The following is a 20,667-nucleotide window of genomic DNA, read 5'->3' as shown; positions in this document are numbered from 1 at the left end:
GAGTTGGTGATACTATCCAACCACCTCATGCCTCTGCTTGTTGGCTATCAGTCCCCACTTATCCTTGTATTGAGTTGATTTCTCCGCCCTCACTGCCCAAGTCCCCCCACCTCCCCAACCCCTCCCACACAGTGAACACGCTGAGTCCTAACCACTAGACCACCAGGAAATTCCTAAGTCTTACTGTTTTAACAAGTTCCAGAATTTTTTTTTTTTTTAAAGAGTTCATACATGCAGGATTTGGATCACACTGAACAATTTTTTTTTCATTTAACAACACACTGAAACACACTCAATGAAGTATCTTTCCAACCACACTGTTTTATTAACTACTTATCATTTCTAAGATGCCACAAGTAAAAATGTAGCCTCAACGTCAAGATAAAGCCTCTTATTAAGATTTCAAAGATTTAAGGAAGTGCCAAATCCTCTGGCTAAACGGAAGATTTCTAAGACTCTTAATTAGAGTCTCCTAATCTCAGTTAGTTATATAAGAAGGCTTCTGCCAAATATGAGTATTGTCAAACAGCATGCTCCAGTGCAGGAGGCCCAGCTTTGATCCTTGGTCCAACAACTAAGAGTTGCATGCCATGACTAAAGATTCTGAGCACCACAGCAAAGACCCTTCACAGCAAAGTAAATAAAAAAAAAAAAAAGAAGAAGAAAGCAGGTTGTAGAGGCTTTCAGCAAGGAAGAAGGCAAAAAACTTGGGTTTTCCTGTTTGTATCTTCTAGAAGCAGAACAGACTCTATGAAACTTGAGATTGAATTAACATTTGAAGACATCTTTGGAAAATGGTACCTGGCAGACTTTATTTATAAATATATTCAACAGAAAGAAGAAGAAAAAAAAACATGGTTTTCATTTTTTAATTTTATTAAAGTACAGAGTTAACAAGTTTTGAGTTTTCCACCTAGGAAAAGACTGGTCAACTTCGGCTGCTTCATAGAAAAATTAGCATTCAAAAAAACCCCAATTATAAATCCATAGGTGTCTTTGTGACTTAAAACAAAAAAAATACCTAGTTTTAAAAGTTACCAAAACTCAAACATATCTAAGACCATTATAAATTTCAAACAGTAGATTACCACACATACTACATTTTCAAATTCTAACAGCAAAACATAACCACATAATTTGGCTACATCTAATTATTTCAGACAAGTTTTTTTTTAAAAAAGTAACAAAGTTATGACTATAAAATTTCTGTAGTTTTTTTCAAAGTAAAATAACCTTAAATCTTTAATAAAGGAAAACAAAACAATCCTTAAATTTCTTATAAATAGCTCTCAAGACATATATTACCCATCTGCTGCAAGCTTTCTTTACCTGAGAGAATTTCCCAGGATCCTTCACCACAAAGGATTACCTTAAAGAGTTCTTTCTAACATTTTACTCACATAAACATGGTTAACACCTACAGAAGCGGATGTGGACAAATGCATTCTTAATCTACAATTCCCCAAGTTAAGTTTTTGCTGAAAGGATTTTGCTTTTAAAAAAAGAACACCTCTTTGGTAAAAGCCAAATACTTCATCCTCTCAAAATGAACACTTCTGTAAATGATTTACTGAGGAAGGGAAAAAAAAGAGAGAGAGAAATCTTTAGAATGGTTAGCATTAATTCAAAAGATCTGTATCCTGCTAAACAAGTATATTAGAGAGCACATCTCTGCCTAAAATACAAAACTGGATTAAAATGTCTGAGGCTTTACAAATATATTAAGGACAGCAGGAAACACAGTTAAGAACGAAGTCAGAGGGATTTAGTAAATCAAGGAGAAGACCCTACAGAGAACGGCATGAACCCAGTGGTATCGGCGCCGTCCTCAATGAAGGAGAGCCCAGGGTGCTCTCTGGACATGTGGGATCCTGGCCCGAGATCACATCCTTCTTAGTTATATCTAAAACCGCCTTTCATTTTCAAGAGGGGTAGGACATGAATGTACACCAAAATGAGATGCTCTTTAGAAAGGCAATCAAAGGAGAAAAAGACCTAGGCAGTGTAAATGCATACAGGCTCTGGAATTCCCTTTGCAGGGTAACAGGAAGCACCAATGGTAGTAAACTTCTGGCCAAAATTATTATAAATAAGCAAATAATCTTAAAAAGGCAGAAGGAGACAATGTAGGGGGAATAGCAGTGCACAGAGGTCAACCATAGTGAAGGCATCTCTGAGCAACTGGAAATAAACAAAGGGGTGTGGGAGCGCCCTCGCTGGCCACCAGAATCCCAAAGCCCCCGGGACCCCAACCTCCATCGGCCCACATGCACACAGCCCACCTACGCTACGAAGGAGCTCCAAGGACTTCTGGCAAACAATTCTTTCAAGCCATTTCCCAAGAAATTGTGAGGACAAAAACGAAACCAACTAACCAGCATTAAAAAAAAAAAAAAAAAATCAACCCAGTGAGGACCAAGTAGGGTTTCTGAAAGCCTTTGGTGAGAAAGTCTCTGGTCTCCAGTCAGGTGACACATCTAGACATAAACAGCAACACTCCCAGAAGAATCCCTTCCTCTATTTATGTGTATTTACTCGTGAAAATGAGAAGTGAAAAAATTTCCACATCGGATGAACAGCACCGAGGAATCTTACACATAGTTTTAAAAAATCTTCAACTCTCATTGCTAAAGGAATCTGACCCGCAGCTTCTGAGAATGCACTTTTTAAATCATGTATAAAAAGTTGTAGGAAGCAAAGTCTATTATTTTGAAAAGATTATCAGTGAATTTATCAAATGAACATCATCCTTAACAGCAACTCAAAGCAATTGGCACTGTGTTTCCAGTTTCTTAAAACATAATAGCACAAAAACGTAGACTCTTTAAACCCATGAATGTTGACTTATCACCTGAGTACTGTTTACTACAATTAATAATCATTAAAGTCAACATCTTATTTATATACCCTTAGTCCTCAGAGATCGTCCACATCTCTCTGGATCATTTGGATAAAACTGCTTAAATGTTCAGTTGAGAATAAAAATCAGAATGACTGTAACTCTTCTTGTATCAGACCGACCTTCAGAAAGGAACATTATCAGGCATCAACCAAGTCTTAAGCAGCTGGAGAATGTGGGTTGGCTGCGAGGGAGAGGGGCTCAGGAAGGAAGCCTGGCTACTGGCGATGTCCTTTCCTCTGTGTCTCCCTGAGCTATTTTCTGCACGGGAAGGGCCAGCTCGAAAGTCAGAGTTGGATGCTAGACCCTAGCAGGAAGAAAACACAACAAAACCAGCTACCGACAGCACCCCAGCTCTTGACCTGCCCGTCCTCGTGATCTTTGTAAAGCCAGTCTCGCTTACCCAGAGCCTGTCACTGAACCAGCCACTGCAGTGGTCCCTGTGGGGTCTGCTGTGACACACCCCACCTACTGCCACCACCTGTCTGACCACAGAGCTCCCACCCCTACGGGCTTCCCTGTGGGCCACACACGGCAACCACTCATTCTGTGCCTACAGAAGATCTCTGGACCAAGTTTGAAGACTCCTGATCTGGGGGAAAAAAAGAAAAGAACTTGATCGAGTGTACAAAACAAGGCTCTCTCACACACACAAGGAGTGCCTTTAAAAAGTGAATCTCCAACACTATAACTAAGGCAAGTTTCTGGAGGAATTCATCCACTGTATGCCTCTTGCGTCCACCCAACTCCCTCATTTTCTTGAGAGGAGGGCAAAGGAGTGAGTGGAAATGAAGAGCGGGACTAATTTCCCAGGTCAGCATTTGGCACCCTGGAGCCCAGCTTATGGGGGACCCAATGTGCCGAGAGGATTCTTTCCATCCTGCATGAAATACTAAGAGGTGGGTCCCCACTGTGTCTCCACTGGGGTCTCCAGTGGACATTCCGCTGTGTAAACTCCTCCCTGGACGAGAGCATCAGCACTGAAAATGGAGATCTTTTTACACAGCTGCCTAGAGTCAAATCTCTCTTAAGTGTCACCTTAGGAGTATGTACTTTGGAAGTTTCTGTGGCTTTTGCTCATGGCTTAATTAAATAACTCCCCATCCCACCCACCTTTTCTTCTAAGTATATCATCTGGTCACTTCTACAATTTGTATAATTGGAGGCCTTACCTGGTCAGCCCTGTTTGAGGTGCTGCCTCTGATTCTCACCTTAGCAAATCTACCCCTAAAATCATAAGGGACATTAATGGTGTGGTCACATTACAGATCTGGAAAACAAAAGCCCTTTTGCTTTTACAATTTCAAAGGCCTCGCGTGGAAGAGAAACTGGTTGACTTCAGTAATGGAAAGAGGGGTGCAGTAGGCTTCAGTCGAGAAGCAACTTCCCAATAAGGTCCTAAAGTATCATGACTATCAACCCACAAACAAGAACTATAGCGAAGACAACAACACGAACATTGTTCTATCATCACGTGAACACTACCACGAGTAAGGGTCAAACGGCTCCATCACCGCCTGATCTGAGTTACAAAGCAAGTTACTAAGGCAGTAACTCAGATCAGGTGGTGACAATCTGGTGGGGGGAATCACATGGGTGGTGATGGCAAAGTGTGCTTTTTCACATTATAAGAAAGATGCTGAACCCAAAGGGATGAGGGCACCTCTGGGAAGGGCAAGGGCAGAGTGAAGTCTGTGATTCCCAGCATCACAACTTCAAAGGGAAACGTGTCGGGGGTGGGAGAAGATGGCACAGGGGTGGAATGAAAAGCAGATGCTTCCTCTTGGAGCCAATAAATACCAGGACGGTGAGCCAGGAGCTCTGCAGGCTGAGGTGTGGAGCCTTCTGAGGGGTCTGCCTTCTACTGGGGGCAAAGGGCTCCAGATTTTGTCATGTCTATTTCAGGGATAGGTAATAGGCCACACAAAGTACGCTTTTATCCCTGTGAAAAGATGTCATTCCCCAAACTCTGTCCTGGTAAAAACATGCAGAAGGAAAATACTAGCCTGACCACTATCCCAATATTTAGGGGTGAAACACGTACTAAATCTATAAACACTCAGCATCAACTTAGGTGAAATTTTCAATTCTTTAGGGGCAAACTGGTAGCTTCTTTTTGAACTTCAGAATTACAAAAAGCGAATCAAGTAATTTTTTTTTTCCCCTCTGAAGGTTTTTCAGACCCAGTGAAGCCAGCCAGGGGAATGCCAGCTTGTCACAAAGTACCAGTCACTGCTTGACTCCTGGGATATTTGTTCAAGGGCATCACTTTCTGCTGCAGAACCAAGGAGACTGCTCAGATCCTCACACGGAGTACTGCGGAGAGGGTCGACAGAGGGGGGCAATCAGCGTACCCAGGTACAGGAGAACACATATCCAGCAGGAAGCCATCTTGACCCAAAAGATGGACCAGCTCCCACTGAAGAAGGTCTCGATGTTGGCACTTTCATAGCTGTAGAAACAAGAGACCCAGCTGTGGTCAGAGCAGGAAGAGAACAGGTGGTGGGAAGGTCTCTTCCCACCAAGCGTCTCTCCCTGCTTCCACGGCCATCCCACACCAGCCTTTCTTTTTTCCCTAGCAACTCAATTCAGATATTAATATAATGCACACCCACTTAAAGCACATGATATTTATTGTATTCATAGACTTGTGTAACCACCACCACAGTCAATTCTAGAACATTCTCATCACCCTAGAAAGAAACCCTGCACCCTTTAGCTGCCCTCCCCTTTCCTCCTCCACTCGGCCCCTGGCATGACTTAACCACTGTCTGTCTGTATGGCTTTGCCAGTTCTGGACATGTCACCGGGCATGGAATCAAGGGGCCTCTTGGGACTGGCTTTTCTCAGCATATTTCTTTTGGGGTGTCTCCATGCCGTAGTATGTAACAGTACTTTACTCCTTTCTGTTGTGGAGGAATATTCCATTGAGTGGATATAGCACCTTTTGTTCATCCATTTGTCAGCTGATGGGCATTTGGTTGCTTCCACTTAGTTATTATGAACGATGCTGCCATGAACATTTGTGTATAAGCTTTCGCGTGGACGTGTTTTTTTCTCCTCTTGAGTATATCATTAGGAGTACAGCTGCGGGATCATATAACAACTCAACATTCTGAGGAACTATTTTCCAAAGTGCCTATACAATTTTTACCCACCAGGAGCGAGAGAGGGCTCCAGTTTTAACACATCCTTGATACCTGTTATTTTCTGCCTCCAACCTTTTTTAAGCTTCCCAGGCCAAAATGTTCCAGGAATTCCCTGTCACGCTGGGAAACACAAGAGGCTCCAATGCCCTCTTCTTCCTCAGGCTGTCTGGGAAGATCTTCTCAGGGAAGCCTTCCCCATCGTCTGTTCGCAACCTCTGCCCCACCCCCACCCCCGCCCTGCTCCTTGTTCTTCTTCCTTACTTTTCTCCCCAGTAGTCATCAGTGTCAACACACTGTATTTGATGTGGACCACTGTTTGCCTCCGGCACTAGAATACAGGCCCTGCCACCCACAGCAGCGTGGCCCAGAGAGGCCACTCATCTGTTTGTTGCACAATGAGTCTAAATAAATTCTTCAGGCCAGAATACTGGAGTGGGTAGCCTTTCCCTTCTCCAGGGGATCTTCCCAACCCAGGGATGAAACCCAGGTCTCCCACATTGCAGGTGGGTTCTTTACCAGCTGAGCCACAAGGGAAGCCCAATAATACTGGAGTGGGTAGCCTATTTCTTCTCCAGCGGATCTTCCTAACCCAGGAATTGAACCGGGGCCTCCTGCATTGCAGGCAGATTCTTTACCAACTGAGCTATCAGGGAAGCCCAAATATCTATCCTAAGTTATTCTAATGTCTACCTTAGGTATATCCTAATGTACACCAAATTATGATCCAACAGAAACTCTGGATCAAAGAAAGATACAAAAGGAATCGAAAAGAATCTTCATGTAGTAACAGGGAAAGTAAGACTCGTCATGTGAGTTAAAAAAAAAACAAAAAACAAACAAACAAAAAAAACCCAACCCGCAAGGGAGAAAATATGTGTAATCACATTTATGTTTATAAAAATTATACAGGCATATAAATGCACAAAAAAGAAAGAAAATACATCATTTGATTAGCAGTGGTTATGGAGTTGGGGTGGAGGGCCTATGCTACTTTTCATACTTACATATTAGTATTTTTTTTTTTTTAGATGTTTCAAACTTTTGTAATGAAAGTGTTAAAAAAAAAAAGACAAAGTAGAAAAAAAGAGTATCATCTCTTTTCTAAAAGCCAGATGATTGCTTACGAATTCTAAGTTCTTCTTCCATTTCTGTTACTATGTTCTATAGACTGTCCATATGCTATTAACCTCCTATTTTCTTAAGGCTGCAGTAAGCATCACCACTTTCCAGGGTTAAAAGTATGTCAATGGACTGTTTCTGGGAAGACGAGTGCAGCAGGTCTTGGAGAAGAAGTTAATTGACTTCAAGAGGTCCGATTTTCAGGCTGTCAAGAATAGGATGTTTTAAAAAATTAACTTCTAAAACATCTAAGACGAGGGGCCACTCACTTGAACCAGTTGGTGACGGTCATCATCACATAGAGGGAAGCCAAGAAGAACATGAAGTGGAAATAGGCATAGCTGTAGACGGTGCTTTTCTTCTCATCATAAATGACCCGTGGGCCCTCTTTCATATTCCGCTTCTCTTCAGCGTCTGTGAACCACAAAGTGAGCACAAGCTCCATGAGGGAACACAAGGATGCTTACCACTTTCGCAAAGCCAAACTTGCTTATTTCCAACCCAGAGGCTGTTGAGTAGGAAAGCTGTCAAACACCATTTGTACCCTCAGGCAAGCTCATCTATGCCGTGAGCCCCAAGCTCCCACCTCACCCCTGAACCTTCTGTAATAGGATGAGTTACCTACTGGCACATTTAACAGAAGAGAGCTCTTAAACACAGAAAACTTATTATAAACTCGGAAGAAAGTGATAGCAGAGCAAGAGTTCTCAAGCCCCTGCTGCTGCTGCTGCTAAGTCGCTTCAGTCGTGTCTGACTCTGTGCGACCCCAGAGACGGCAGCCCGCTAGGCTCCCCCGTCCCTGCGATTCTCCAAGCAAGAACACTGGAGTGGTTTGCCATTTCCTTCTCCAGCCCCTGGAATGTTCCAATTCAAGAAGAGGAAGCTGAATGAAAGAAATTTTCCAAATTTGCATTCCTTTAAAAAAAAATGTAACTTCTTGTTCCTCAAAAATGTACTGTGTAATTTAACTTATAAATATGAGCCAAAAATATCAACTTTTCCTCATCTGCCAGAATACCAACACAAATCCCAAAGACCCTTTGGGAAGAACGTGTCAAGTATATAAACAATAAACCAGCTCTGGAATAAAGGAATTCCTCTTCCCACTCAAGTTATTTGTGCCTAAATCCCAAACACCTACAGACGAGTGGTACAGGTCTGCAGGGCATCACGGAGGCCCAGACGGGATGTTGTCCACTTACCCTCTCCCCCAGAGCCGAAGCAAAAGCAACACCGGGCTACCTGTGAGGGCAAAACCAACCAAGTCAGGAGGCTTGCTTTCTGCTTTTCCATCTCCACATCGGTTAAGAACTAAAGGCCATCTACATGCCAAATTTTCCCCATCTGAACTACACCCCAAATCCAGAACTGCACACTTCATCCCTTCGAAAGGTTCTACTGAAGTGTCTGTTCTTCCCTGATGGTCTGGGGGCTGGTGAGATGGGAAACATGAGGACATGGAGGTGAGCCACCCAGAGCCCCTTCCAGGGTGCCCCCTTAGTGCCTGCTCAACCCCTGCGAGCTCTGGCTGGCAGCTCCAGGTTCTGCCCTAGCTGGGAGTCGCCCCACTCTCAAGCAAGCCCTTCCTGGGCAACCCACGCAGGATAAGAGCTCCTAGCAGGGGTGTAAAGGTGCAGCCACAACCCCTGGGGGACAGCTTTGATGGGTCATATCTGCTCCGAGCACCCCTGGGATGAGCAGAGGCTCTGCCCAACCTGCAGTACCCTTCAACCCTCCTTCCCTCCTCCGCATGTGTTGAAAAGTCAAAGTGTTAGTTGCTCAGTCATGTCTGACATCCATGGACTGTACCCGCCAGGCTCCTCTGTCCAGGGGATTCTCCAGGCAAAAATACTAGAGTGGGTTGCCATTCCCTTCTCCAGAGGATCTTCCTGACCCATGGATTGAACCCGGGTCTCCTGCATTGTAGGCAGATTCTTTACAGTCTTCCGAGCCACCAGGGGAAGCCCCCCTAATAAATATCCTGCGAGTCAGGCTCTGCCCTGGTGGCCACTTCTGGAAAACTCAGCCTGGAACATGAAGTGAATAAGATAAGGTCCCCTCCCTCTGGGAGCTCCGTCCTGGCACTCTGCTCTACCTGCTGCTCCACTCGATCTTCTTTGGCGCCAGGGACTGAGATCATTATCCTGTGTTTAGGTGAGGAAACTGGGGTCAGCCAGGTTGAAGACCTGGCCTTAAGTCACAAAACAAGCTTAGTGACAGAGCTGGGACAGGAACTTGGGTGGATGGGAACTCCCAGGTCTGTGCTTCACAAGGGCCAACAGGCAGCATGTGATATCTCAATGGTGGAGCCGACAGACTCAGAAAGGGGAAAACTAAGGGACCTGGAGCCAGCAGGCCCACCCACATTGCTACTAGGATCAGGCTCTGAACTGGCGGCCTAAGGGAAGCAGGGGAAACAGGGACGGCAATGCAGGGGGTGGCTCCTTCCAAACGACGTACCACGTTTCTGACCTACTCAAGACAACAAATTTAATTTTTTTTTTAAAATTGCGTTTACGAAAAATTACTACATTGATTCCAGAAAGACTCTGGTAAACAGAATAAGAAACACAACACATACCAGGACTGTCTAGGAAGTGCTGGGTCCTCAACGCCTCTTGGCTTGATAGTTTTATGATAAAGAACAGAGAGCTGGGGGCAAGGACGTGGGAATCCAAGCCTTTGCCCCATTTATATCCCTCAAAGCCAAGCTCTTTTTCCTTCTTGTGTCAAGGAAACTTGTCAATAGAGGGACTGGTCTTGACAGAATCTTGGATCAAGGGATACAGTCTAAGATTCATTAATTTATTCAGGGGGCCCAAGACATGTTATGCTGGGGTCCCAGTTCTTTTGAAGCTAAAGTTACCACAAGCAATGACTGACTATCTCTTTCAAAGGTCTATCCTGTGAAAAGTGATGCAAGGAGTTGGCGAACCAACTTCCATCCTGTGTGCGCTCCGGTTCAGAGGGGAACACTGGGGCTCTTTCCTCGGAATGAGAAGAAAAACATTCTCTTAAATCTAATGCGGAGACTTGCTGTTCTTTGCACTTCACCTCTGTACACAATAGGGATATTGAAGCCAGAGCGGTCCAGCCTCAGCAGGGGTCACCCAGTCAGTGGTGAGCATGACCGCCTGCCTTCTAGAGCCATTCTCTTCTGAAGAATAGGCAGCAACCCATTCAGACTCAGTACAGTTCGCTCCTTCTTCAAGTGACAGAAAGAGCTGGTGAATGCTGCTGGCAGACTGACAACCCTTCATAACGACCGGCTCTCTCCAGGTCAGGTGGAGGGAGGCCCATCCCCAGAGCAAAGCGCCCGTGTCTGGACAGACCCCAGGGCTCTTCCTCCATGCAGGGAAGGGCAGCCGGGGGTTGGACGCCAGGCAGGGTCAGCAGCAGAGCCGGCAGACAGCAGCCGGATCTTGGGCAACGGTGGTTGGGAACACAGCACCGACTCGAGCCAGACTACATGGTCTACATGCCGGCAAATCCCAAGATTAAAGGACTTCACTTTTCTGTTTATCCCCCACCCTGCTGGAAAATGGAGATAAAAGCCTCCTCGGGTTTCTTTGAAGATGAAATCACAGATGCAGTGCTTAGAACACAGCAAGTCCTAGCCATCCCTGGAAACGCCTCTTCTTTCCATTCTTGGAGTCAGGGCGGAGTCTCTTTCTGGCTGCTTCCATCTGATTAGACCTTTTGTGACCTCAGTGGATGTTCCACCAAGGGCCTCAGAAAAGGAGTTTTGCATCAGAAAGAAAAAGATATTCTGCTGACTGACAGGCCTCTGTTCACTGTTTGCTATTCTTCACCCTGTGAAATGCCCACCTGCTGGAGCTGCTGCAGGGAGTAAGCTCACATACAGACAGTGCCCAGCAGCGCGCAGACAGGGTGTCCCTCCCCTTCTCTTTCCAATAGCCGCCTTCTGACCTCACAGTCGTGCCATGTATGGAGAACACAGACAGGTACACACTAGGGGAAGGGACCGGAAGTTAAAACAACCCACATACATTCTGTTACGACAGAGGAAAAAAGCAGACCGCAGACTGACAAGCTACCCAGGCCTTTGGTGGGAGCGGGGTGGCCAGATGCCACACCAGAGGCTGAATCTGTTGGAGAAAAATCAACAACTTTTATTTTAATCCTATAGTATATTAAGGACATTTCTTTTTCCGTACAGGAATTGTGTTCCTTCCTGAGTAAAAAAAATGGGATCATGGGATGCAGACCACTAAAGATGCAAGTAAAGACACAAAAAGCCTTCCTGGAAAATGGGTCTTCCAAGATAAAGCAGGGCCAAGAAAAGGAAATGAACTTACTTCCAGCTCGGGAGCTGTGTACCGGCCCTGCAGAGCATCGGAACTTGATCTGGTCGTCGATGTCAAACTAAGACAAAACAGAAAGGTCAGCTGAGTATATTAACATGTCACATAACACGTCGAAGGAGGGCTGAGCTGCCTGGCCAGGACTCCAAGGAGGCTCACTCTCACCTACAGTTCTGCTTAAATAAAAGTTGTCTAATATCCCACTTTATTCCAAAACTGGCTGACCAAGTCAACAGCCGATATCTTCTTCCATGGATTGCATTAGACCATTTTATGCAAACAGAAGCTTGAAAAAAAAAAAGTTGTCTTTTCGTCCTGTTATATTGATTTTCATTTTGGTTTTTTGCCTCTCCTCCTTCAAATGCCAACATACTTTTCATATTTCACTTTTATCTTTCCCCACCTTTTGACTAGTCTCACTTAGAAGAGATAAAAGGCAATGAAAGAAGCCAGAAATGGTGATAAAACTCAAGGGCATGAAAAGCAAAGGTCGTCACAATTTTCTGTGATAATCAGCCTTGGACAGACAAGTTTTTCTATTTAGAAATTCAGTATAGAGTAGCTATCAATGTCATTTAAAAAAATTCTTCCTGCCACTTTCCTCCTGCCTAGAGAAGTAAAATGTTGTAAAATCTGGCTTATAGAGGTACAAAAAGGCATTTACTTTTTCCTGGGGTGGGGTTCATTTTAAGCACATTTCTATGTGTAAATATACAGTGTACATGAATAATCTATACAGATTCATTTAGCAAATGTTTACTGAAGGTGTGGCCTGTGTCAGGCCCTGTTCTTCGCACTGGGAACTCAGACATACAGCGATCCCTTTCCTCCTGCACTCCAGGGATAGGGGAGAGGGTGGGACGGTGGGAGCTGTTAGTGGAGAGGCAGGAATTCCAGACTCATTTCAACCAAATAAACCACAAAGGGAACACTGTCTTCTGGACTCATTCTCATCCTCTTTCCCAAGGAGAGAAGAGATCAATGAGATGCAAATAAACAATAAAAAGCTTCCCTCATAAAAAGGTCCTCTGGGATCCCAGATCATTGTTTCTTTTGTCCAGTTAAGTCCAACAGCATCACTTTCAATTCTGCTTTGAACAGATGGATGTTAATGGAGGCCCACTCCAGTACCACTTCCTGGCTTGAGCCTGGTCTGAGGAGTGACAGAAACAATTCCATGGCTGTGTGCCCAAGAAACACACACACCTGGCCCCTGCACTCAAGGTGCTATATTTTGCGCATATGAATTATGAGTTAATACGGTCTGTCGTTTCCATGGGGGGACATGTGACTTAACTTCAGGAAAAGATCAATATCTGGAATTTTCATCTGAAAGATGACGTTTATTCTTTAAAACAGTATGACTTAATATTCCATTTCCTAACTTCTTGGGAATAAGATGGTTTCAGAAAAGCCAACTTTTGGTCCTGGCAACTCTGTCACTTCACTTTCATATCGGAGGATACTAAGAGTGGGAGCTTTTGTTCTTACTTCTAAAAATACCTATAATCAGTTCATCATATATATGGACTTCTATAAGTAAATGTAACCATAAGATCTTTATTCAGTCATAGCCTTTATCCACAAAACATTCTTCTTAGAATTACTGAGAAAATACTGTTGTTTTTGTTTTTTACAAACTCTTTAAAAGCCTGGGAAATTCTTACTGTCTGCACTCTGGCTATTACTAGAACCATCTGGTCTGCACAAGACAATTCCCGGATTATCCATAACCTCTTCCCTTCCAGGGCTCAGGCCTGAGTGACTTTAACCCTGTACTTCCTGTGGGGGTGGGAGGAGCCTGACAGCATTTGGTTGGGGCAGAGCTGGACACAGCTGGACACAGAATGTCTGGTAACCTTATTTGATTATTATCCTGAGCCCTCACTCACTAAAAGCCAGTAGCATCTTTCCATTGCTGTGACAATGAAAAAAAATAAACCTCCCGCTACCCCCAAGCCCTCCTAACCTCTGTTGAGCTCTGAACCTCTTGCACACTGGAAGAAAGATTTGTAATGCAGATGCCCCTCCACATTTGCTTCAGCTGCTTTTGGAACTGGCCAAACTCCACTGCTGCTGCTGCTAAGTCACTTCAGTTGTGTCCGACTCTGTGTGACCCCATAGACGGCAGCCCACCAGGCTTCCCCCATCCCTGGGATTCTCCAGGCAAGAACACTGGAGTGGGTTGCCATTTCCTTCTCCAGTGCATGAAAGTGAAAAAATAAAGTGAAGCGGCTCAGTCGTGTTTGACTCCTAGCGACCCCATGGACTGCAGCCCACCAGGCCCCTCCGTCCATGGGATTTTCAGGCAAGAGTACACTCCACTAGGTCACAGAAAATCTCCAGCCAACACGTCCAGACTTTCCTGCTGGAGACCACAGATTCTGCCTCTGACCAACTTACAGGGCCCTTGAGAGATCACATGACTATTCTCAGCCTTGGTGTAATAAAGTTCAACTACCTTCCCAGTGTAATACAGAGCTGGAGACTCAGCTCCCAAGAGAAACCAGAGTTTGTAGGAAGAGGCCTTCAACACACCCCTGATGCAGAGACATGAAGATTTCTAGCTGGCAGGTTCCAGAATAACAGGATTCCCAAAAATATACCCCCCCAATTCTTAAAAAAAAAAAAAAAAAAGGCAGCAGGTCCAGCCCACACCAACAGTATAGGTAACCCTCCTTGATGTGCCAACTTTTCTCAGTTTAAACTAGTCCCTCCAATGCCATCTTACTAATCTTTCAATTATTTCCAAATGGTCTGCCATATTGCTGTGAATGTCCCATTTGAACTAGCAAGTTGTTTGACCATTCGTAAAGATTCTTAGTTTTTCCAATTTTGTACTCAAATTCCTAGACAGCTGAAAAAGATACTTATTTTCTTTTCTCTCAAGTATAGTTAAAACTAAAATAGCCAGAAACATTTTATAGCACAAATACCTCTTAATAATGCAATTATGTAAGTTACCCAGCTGATGGGTCCACCTAAGTAAAACGACCTGACTCCAAGTCATCCCAGGGGAAAGAAAAATGACTATGAACATGTCTCTTCCAATACTTCAGCAAAGGAGGTCGAAGGAAAGGTTTCCGTAACTGGGCGAGACATATAGGAGCAGGCTCCACGTCTCAGTTTCCATGTATGTTCATGGAGGGAACTGACTTTTGTGGGGTTGGGGGGCAGGGCACAGCTTGTGGATTCTTAGTTCCCCAACAAGGAACTGAAACTGTGTCCCTGTGGCAATGAAAGTGCAGAGTCCTAACACTGGACCTCCAGGAAATTCCACTCCATGAGGGAACTGAACTTGATGGACTCCAAAATCCTGTCTCATTGGACAGTTTGTGAATTTAAAACCAACAGACTAATAATTGCAGCCGAAATGTAGAGACCAAGGAGGGCCTTAAGGAACAGCTAGGGGAGGACAGGCAGGTGACAGCCTACGAGGGCACAGGGCAGAGCAATACAGAGAGAGCCCGCAGGGAACTCCTGACGGGGCCCAGGCTGTGGCGTTTCTTTACTGCATAATGCCTGGGTACAGGGGCAGGGGCGGCCTCAGCCGGAAAGCCAGGGTATGGGTTTTGGCTGAACCCTACTTCCAAGCTAAGACAGCCAAGAGTAAAACCTCCTCAAAGTGAGTGCCACAGAAGCAGGACTTGGGGCAGAAAACCAAAAAGCAAAACTGGAGTTCATTATGAGAGCCTCCTAAAGAAGCATTAGAGAGAGAGAGAGTGTGTTTGTGTGTGTGTGGTTGGGGGTGGGGAGGGGATAATCCAGTTAGGAGAGAACACAGCACAGTGAGCCTCTAAGATCTTACCGAAGTCCCAAGCAGTCGTGGACTTCTGTTGAAATGGGCGATTTCAGACTTCCCTGGTCCGGGGTTGGGAATCTGCCTGCCAATGCAGGGGGCACAGATTCAATCCCTGGTCGGGGAAGATTCCACATGCATTGGGACAACTAAGCCTGTGAGCCACAACTACCAAGGCTCTGTGCCACAGCTACTGAAGCCTTTGCACCTAGAGCCTGTGCTCTGCCACAGGAGAAGCCCTGCAATGAGAAGTCCCAGCTCCACAACAAAGAGTGGCTCCCGCTCCCCACGACGAGAGAAAGCACGCTCATAGCAACAGGACCAAAAATAAATAAGAATAAAATTTGTTTTAAAAAGAAAGAAAATGGGTGAATTCTTCTCTCTGCAATGCACACAACCAGCTAGGCTTCCTACAGATTCTATTGAGAAATAGACATTCTTGCAATCATCTTCAAATGAGTTTTCGCCCAGGCAATGCAGCCTCCTTTTGTAACATCTTCCAACTTCTCAATCCTTTTTGAGTCTAGGAAGTCAAGATTTGAAACCCTCCAAATTGTACTACCTCCCACATTTCCCCTTTTCAAGGCCCTCCTAGGGCTGAACTCAAAGCCCCCTCCAACTCCAGGCTGCTTGCTATAAAGTTCTCAAAGCCCACTCCTCCTGGAGCTGCGGTGGGTAATTAGAGCAAACACCAGTCACCCAGGGCCCCCCTCGCTGTGCAGCACTGCGCTGAACCCCCAGAAATCAGCTGCCATCACCAGGTGGTATGTTCACGCTGTGTGCTGCGTCAGCCCACAGGGCTGCTGGTTACTCCCCAGCTCCACTTGGCGTGGCTGTTGTTTTCTGTCTCCTCATCCTTCAAGCACTATGGTTTTGCAGACTGATTACCAGCATTCAATTACGTGTGCTATTGGTATTTAGACAGATTTTACATAGCAGCTGTCAGCTTCAAAAGCTCTTTTGGGAATCCCAGACTAGACCTTGCCAACCTCTGCTAAGGTGCCGCTAAATTTCAAGTAGAGATGTATACGGTGGAAATTACAAACCACAAACCAAAACCACTGGTGGCAGTTCTATCACCATAGTAAATAGTATTTTTGCATCTTTTCCACTGATAGCAAATCTAAGCCCTATTTTATCTAAGGGAGCAAATATTTTAATCATGTGGGATTAGGCATTCAGCAACTCACAAAAACATCTGATTTTAGTCTATCAAATATCTTTACAGCTTTTTTTTTCTCTGATAATACAAACAAAAGAAGCAATAGCTCATGTTAAAAAAAAAAAAAACTTTTTTTTAAAGAAAAAAATAAAAAAATTATATACATAATACAAGCACTATTACAAGCTTGGTTTATCTCCTTCCAGGACTTTTTCTTCATATGTAAATACAACTACATTTTATTCTAAAAATGAAATATTCTACATTTATAGTTTAGTAACCTACTTTCTCCTTGCTGGACTCACCAATATTTTTTACATGCCAATACAGAAAAAAAGTGAGTGACAGATCATAAAATTAGCCATGTTGCTGACATTTCTCCCTCAAAGCCCAAAGATAATAGACTCAGGAAGGAAAATCTTGAGAAAGGAAGGACTGAGAATCAGGATTAAAATGTGGGTGCCTTAACGGTTTTCCTGAAAACATCTTTACAGCATTGATGTGGGCCCGAATCAGTGAAAACGTATGGAATTAATAATAATGTTAGGCCAGAAAGTGTTCACCATGGTCGCTTTTGCTGCAGTGTGGAGAGGCTGCCACTATGTCACAGACAGGCTGAGAGTCGACACTGCCTTTGCAAGCTTGACGCATGACTGTGAACACATGCTTCATAAAACTCAGTTCTCCTGCCTGTGTCTGTCGTCAAGGCCCACGTCTGTTGGTCCCTCTCTATAGCATGAAGGGGTGTTAGAAGCTGTGAGAGAAAATGCCAACATGTGCAGAGAGACATTCTACTTATACAAGCTACCAAGGATGGTTCAGTTTTGGCCAAAGGATCACTACAACGTGCCTGTGACTGGTTGAAATTTTTAGACGCTGAAACATACCAAAATGTAAAACACAGGAGTAAAACCTAAACATGAAAGGGTGACTGTCAAAGGAAAGCGTGATCAACAGTGAGACGTAAATGGAATAAGAAACTTATGATTCCTATCCTTTACTCTTCTCCCTCTGGTATTTTTTTATATAGATTTAAAAATAATAAACCCCACCCCAAGCACCTAAAACACAGCCTGCTTATGTATCACACCTACTTTAGGAGGAATGACTTTGCTCCTTAAAAGCAATGTGAGTTTCAGCATAAAAGAAAGGTTTCCTGTCTTTCCTGGACCAAGCACAAAATGTCTGTGTATGGAGTACTTTGTACTCTTTCCATCAACAAGAGAACAAACGTTTTTTTCTGTTGGAGTAGAAAGTTGCCAAAACATTCTGGCACATACTGTCTCTTCCTCACTTTGTGCTCCCTTACTCTCCAAAAGGGCTTTAGCAAGTAATACTCAACCATCTTTTAAAGGATTGCAACATACCATATATATTTATTTTATTTACCCCCCCAAAAATACAACTTATGTAAAATGAAGTCCAAACAGCTAGATTTCATGCTGTAATACCACCTTCTTACTTCAGGCTTCATTTTCCCTCTTCCTCAGATGGCATTTGTTTGACCACCTCATACTGCTACAACTTGTGTAAATTCTCCTCTTGTACTTTTTTGAAGTCTGCAAAGATGGCCTCAGGTAACTTCCAAAACTTACCATGAATACAAGATGCATACACACAAGATGGCAGTGCCCAGTCCAGCAACCAAGGTCTTGTCCCTGTACAGGTCCTGACCAAAGTTAGGCACACAGATGGTGACGTTCTTCCCGTGTTCATCTAGGACTTGTGAAGACAAGAAAAAAAAAGCCCTCTGTAACTCAGGGATGCATTCACTTTGGGAAAATTCATGCAGTATAGAACAGTGAACACTCAGCACTGCAAAGGTTTCCTCTACCATCCAACTTAGATTAGATGGCTGCACTCTAAGCACCCTCTCCCACCTAGGCAGCCTCTCAGAATAAGACCCTTGGGTGTCAGCTTAGTGCTAAAGGGGTCTTCAGTACCAGGGATTTCTAAGAATCATGTTCTTTTTCAGTACTATTGGAGCAATAGTAAAAAGTATTGGCTCATGGGTCTTTCCTCATGGCTCAGTGGTAAAGAGTCTGCCTGCCAATGCAGGAGACACAGGTTCGATCCCTGGGTTGGGAAGATCCCCTGGAGAAGGAAAGGGCAGCCCACTCCAGTACGCTTGCCTGGAGAATTCCATGGGCAGAGGAGCCTGGTGGGCTACAGTCCATGGGGTCACAAAAGAGTCAGATACAACTTAGGGACTAAACGATAACAATAAATTGGCTGACTGGGCAGCAGGTAGCATGCAGGTAACTGAGAGCATCCTCCATGTCGATCATCCTTGGAGACGAACCAACAATCAAACAGGAACTCGCAGGAACTGCTGTCTGGCCAGCAGCCTCCACCCAGATAAGAAGTCATTCTATTGTCAGTAAAAGGACCGTCATGACATCTTTTAGGCTGTAACCTTGGAAACTTCTCAAGTGGCTAGAGTCTAATAAAATTGTAGAGGCTAGATAACAAAGATTTCTATCATATAACCATCATTAGTTGTTTATTTTTTATCTAACAGAGTCTTCAGTTCTGAACACCCAAGCTGGCTCTATTTGCTCTGCCCCAAAATAAGGAACATAAATATAAAATAACAGGCTACAAACCATTCTACAGACATGCACATTCTATGGGCTTGAAGTTGCACTAAAATGACTACTTGTACTCCCACTTGAAACTGTAAACTTCACTGTGTGCTGTGGCTTCAGGAATCTTCTTCTTAGGCCACTGAAAATTTTCTTTACAAACCTGACCAAAATATGAACTTTGCTATTTAAGTACTACCACCCAAAATTAAAAATAAAAGTTTTTTTTTCTGTATTTAAGTGATACCTGCCATTGGGAAGAAAAATGCTGTAACCAAAAAACCCCATTAAGTTAAAGCCAGAGATTAATATGTAAACAGTCAAAATACTCTTAAAAGTTTTAAATAGACTAGATTTAAATAAACTTGAAGTCAAATTTATAGTTTTTTCCTAAAAAAATTATATCCAGGATAGACTATACTTAACAAAAGACCTACAATTATATTCACATTGTACTATAAATAGCTATAAAGGCAAGACCCATACATACCACACGTATATGCTAAAACTTTCAAAAACATCTTTGCATTTGCTTTCTAAATTTAAAAAAAGGAAAACATCAATTTTCTACCCTAGAGAAAAGAGTATATGTATTTAACTTGATTTATATAAGATAAAATATACCCAAACATACACACATTTGTATATACTTATGTATATATGAATATACATGTATACATACATCTATATATCACAAACATGAAAAAAAATGATGAAATTTAAGGAGTTTGGAGATCAAAATAAGAAAATATGGTCCTTTACTGGGAAAGCTCAAGGGCTCGTACAGTAACAACCTATAATGGTCTTTTGATAGTTCTCAAATATCCGTTGTAACTACTCTACAAAAATAATAGGTAACCTTTACAAAGCACCTCTGACACGCCAGAAACTGTACGTATACATATACACATGTACTCAACTGAAGTCTTAAAAACCACTCTGGAAAAGAGGAATCTTAATTATCTTCTTAAAATAATAATTAAAATTCTTATTTTAAAGGCGAGACGTCTAGGAAGAGAACAGTAAGTCACTTTATATAAGTTACTGAAGTGGCAGAACCACTCCCCCACACTCTTCCCACTCTGTTAGAGTCAAAGAAATGATCACTGAAAGTTAATTAATAGCCATCTAAAAACAACAGCAATAATAAGGAGAACAAAAAGAAATAGCTTGAGTATTTCTGATGATTTCTTGATTATTTGATTATATCTGAGCAGGAAAATGCAGATTAGGCTTACAAGCAAACTCATTAGCCCTCGTGAGTTCATGTCTTTCCTGCAGAGCAGGAAGCCTCAGGAGAAGGAAGGTCCAGGTTCATGTCCCATGCTGAGGACACTATTTAGTGAAGAAGTCTAGATCACCTCTCTACTTTGACGCATTGCATCTCTGATACTTAAACGATAGTTCGAGGAGACACAGTCCTCACCCCACAAATGACAATATTCACCCTGCAAGCACAGTCTTCCTACAAGGCCAGCTTACCTACTTCTGCAGGTTTGCTGGACAGGGCTGAGAATGTGAGATACGTGACATAGCAGCTGATGAGACCCGACTGCAGTATCCCAGAGTGTGGCTGTCCTGGAGAACAAGGGCCCATGTTATAAATCAATGGTGAGAAAGCAGATGCAC

The 20,667-nt window shown here is 43.6% G+C and overlaps 1 protein-coding gene across 2 annotated transcripts in view; it reads right to left on the bottom strand.

Moving 5' to 3' along the window:
* Positions 1–855: 855 nt before the first annotated feature.
* Positions 856–20,667, bottom strand: part of SERINC5 (serine incorporator 5) — a 109,097-nt gene continuing 89,285 nt past the window's right edge. For both annotated transcript variants that reach the window (XM_010834584.1, XM_010834583.1), the window contains exons 7-12: positions 20,521–20,616; positions 18,049–18,175; positions 11,487–11,553; positions 8,370–8,409; positions 7,437–7,581; positions 856–5,351 (exon numbers count right to left, since the gene is read on the bottom strand). In XM_010834584.1, the coding sequence (XP_010832886.1) occupies positions 5,204–5,351; positions 7,437–7,581; positions 8,370–8,409; positions 11,487–11,553; positions 18,049–18,175; positions 20,521–20,616 (623 nt within the window). In that variant the 3' untranslated portion in view covers positions 856–5,203. The remainder of the gene's footprint in view (positions 5,352–7,436; positions 7,582–8,369; positions 8,410–11,486; positions 11,554–18,048; positions 18,176–20,520; positions 20,617–20,667) is intronic.

This window comes from Bison bison, unplaced genomic scaffold (assembly GCF_000754665.1).
Source record: "Bison bison bison isolate TAMUID 2011002044 unplaced genomic scaffold, Bison_UMD1.0 scf7180017864034, whole genome shotgun sequence".
NCBI classification, from domain to species: domain Eukaryota; kingdom Metazoa; phylum Chordata; class Mammalia; order Artiodactyla; family Bovidae; genus Bison; species Bison bison.
The sequence above is the reverse complement of the archived record's forward strand: the minus strand, read 5'-3'. Positions and strand labels throughout refer to the sequence as shown.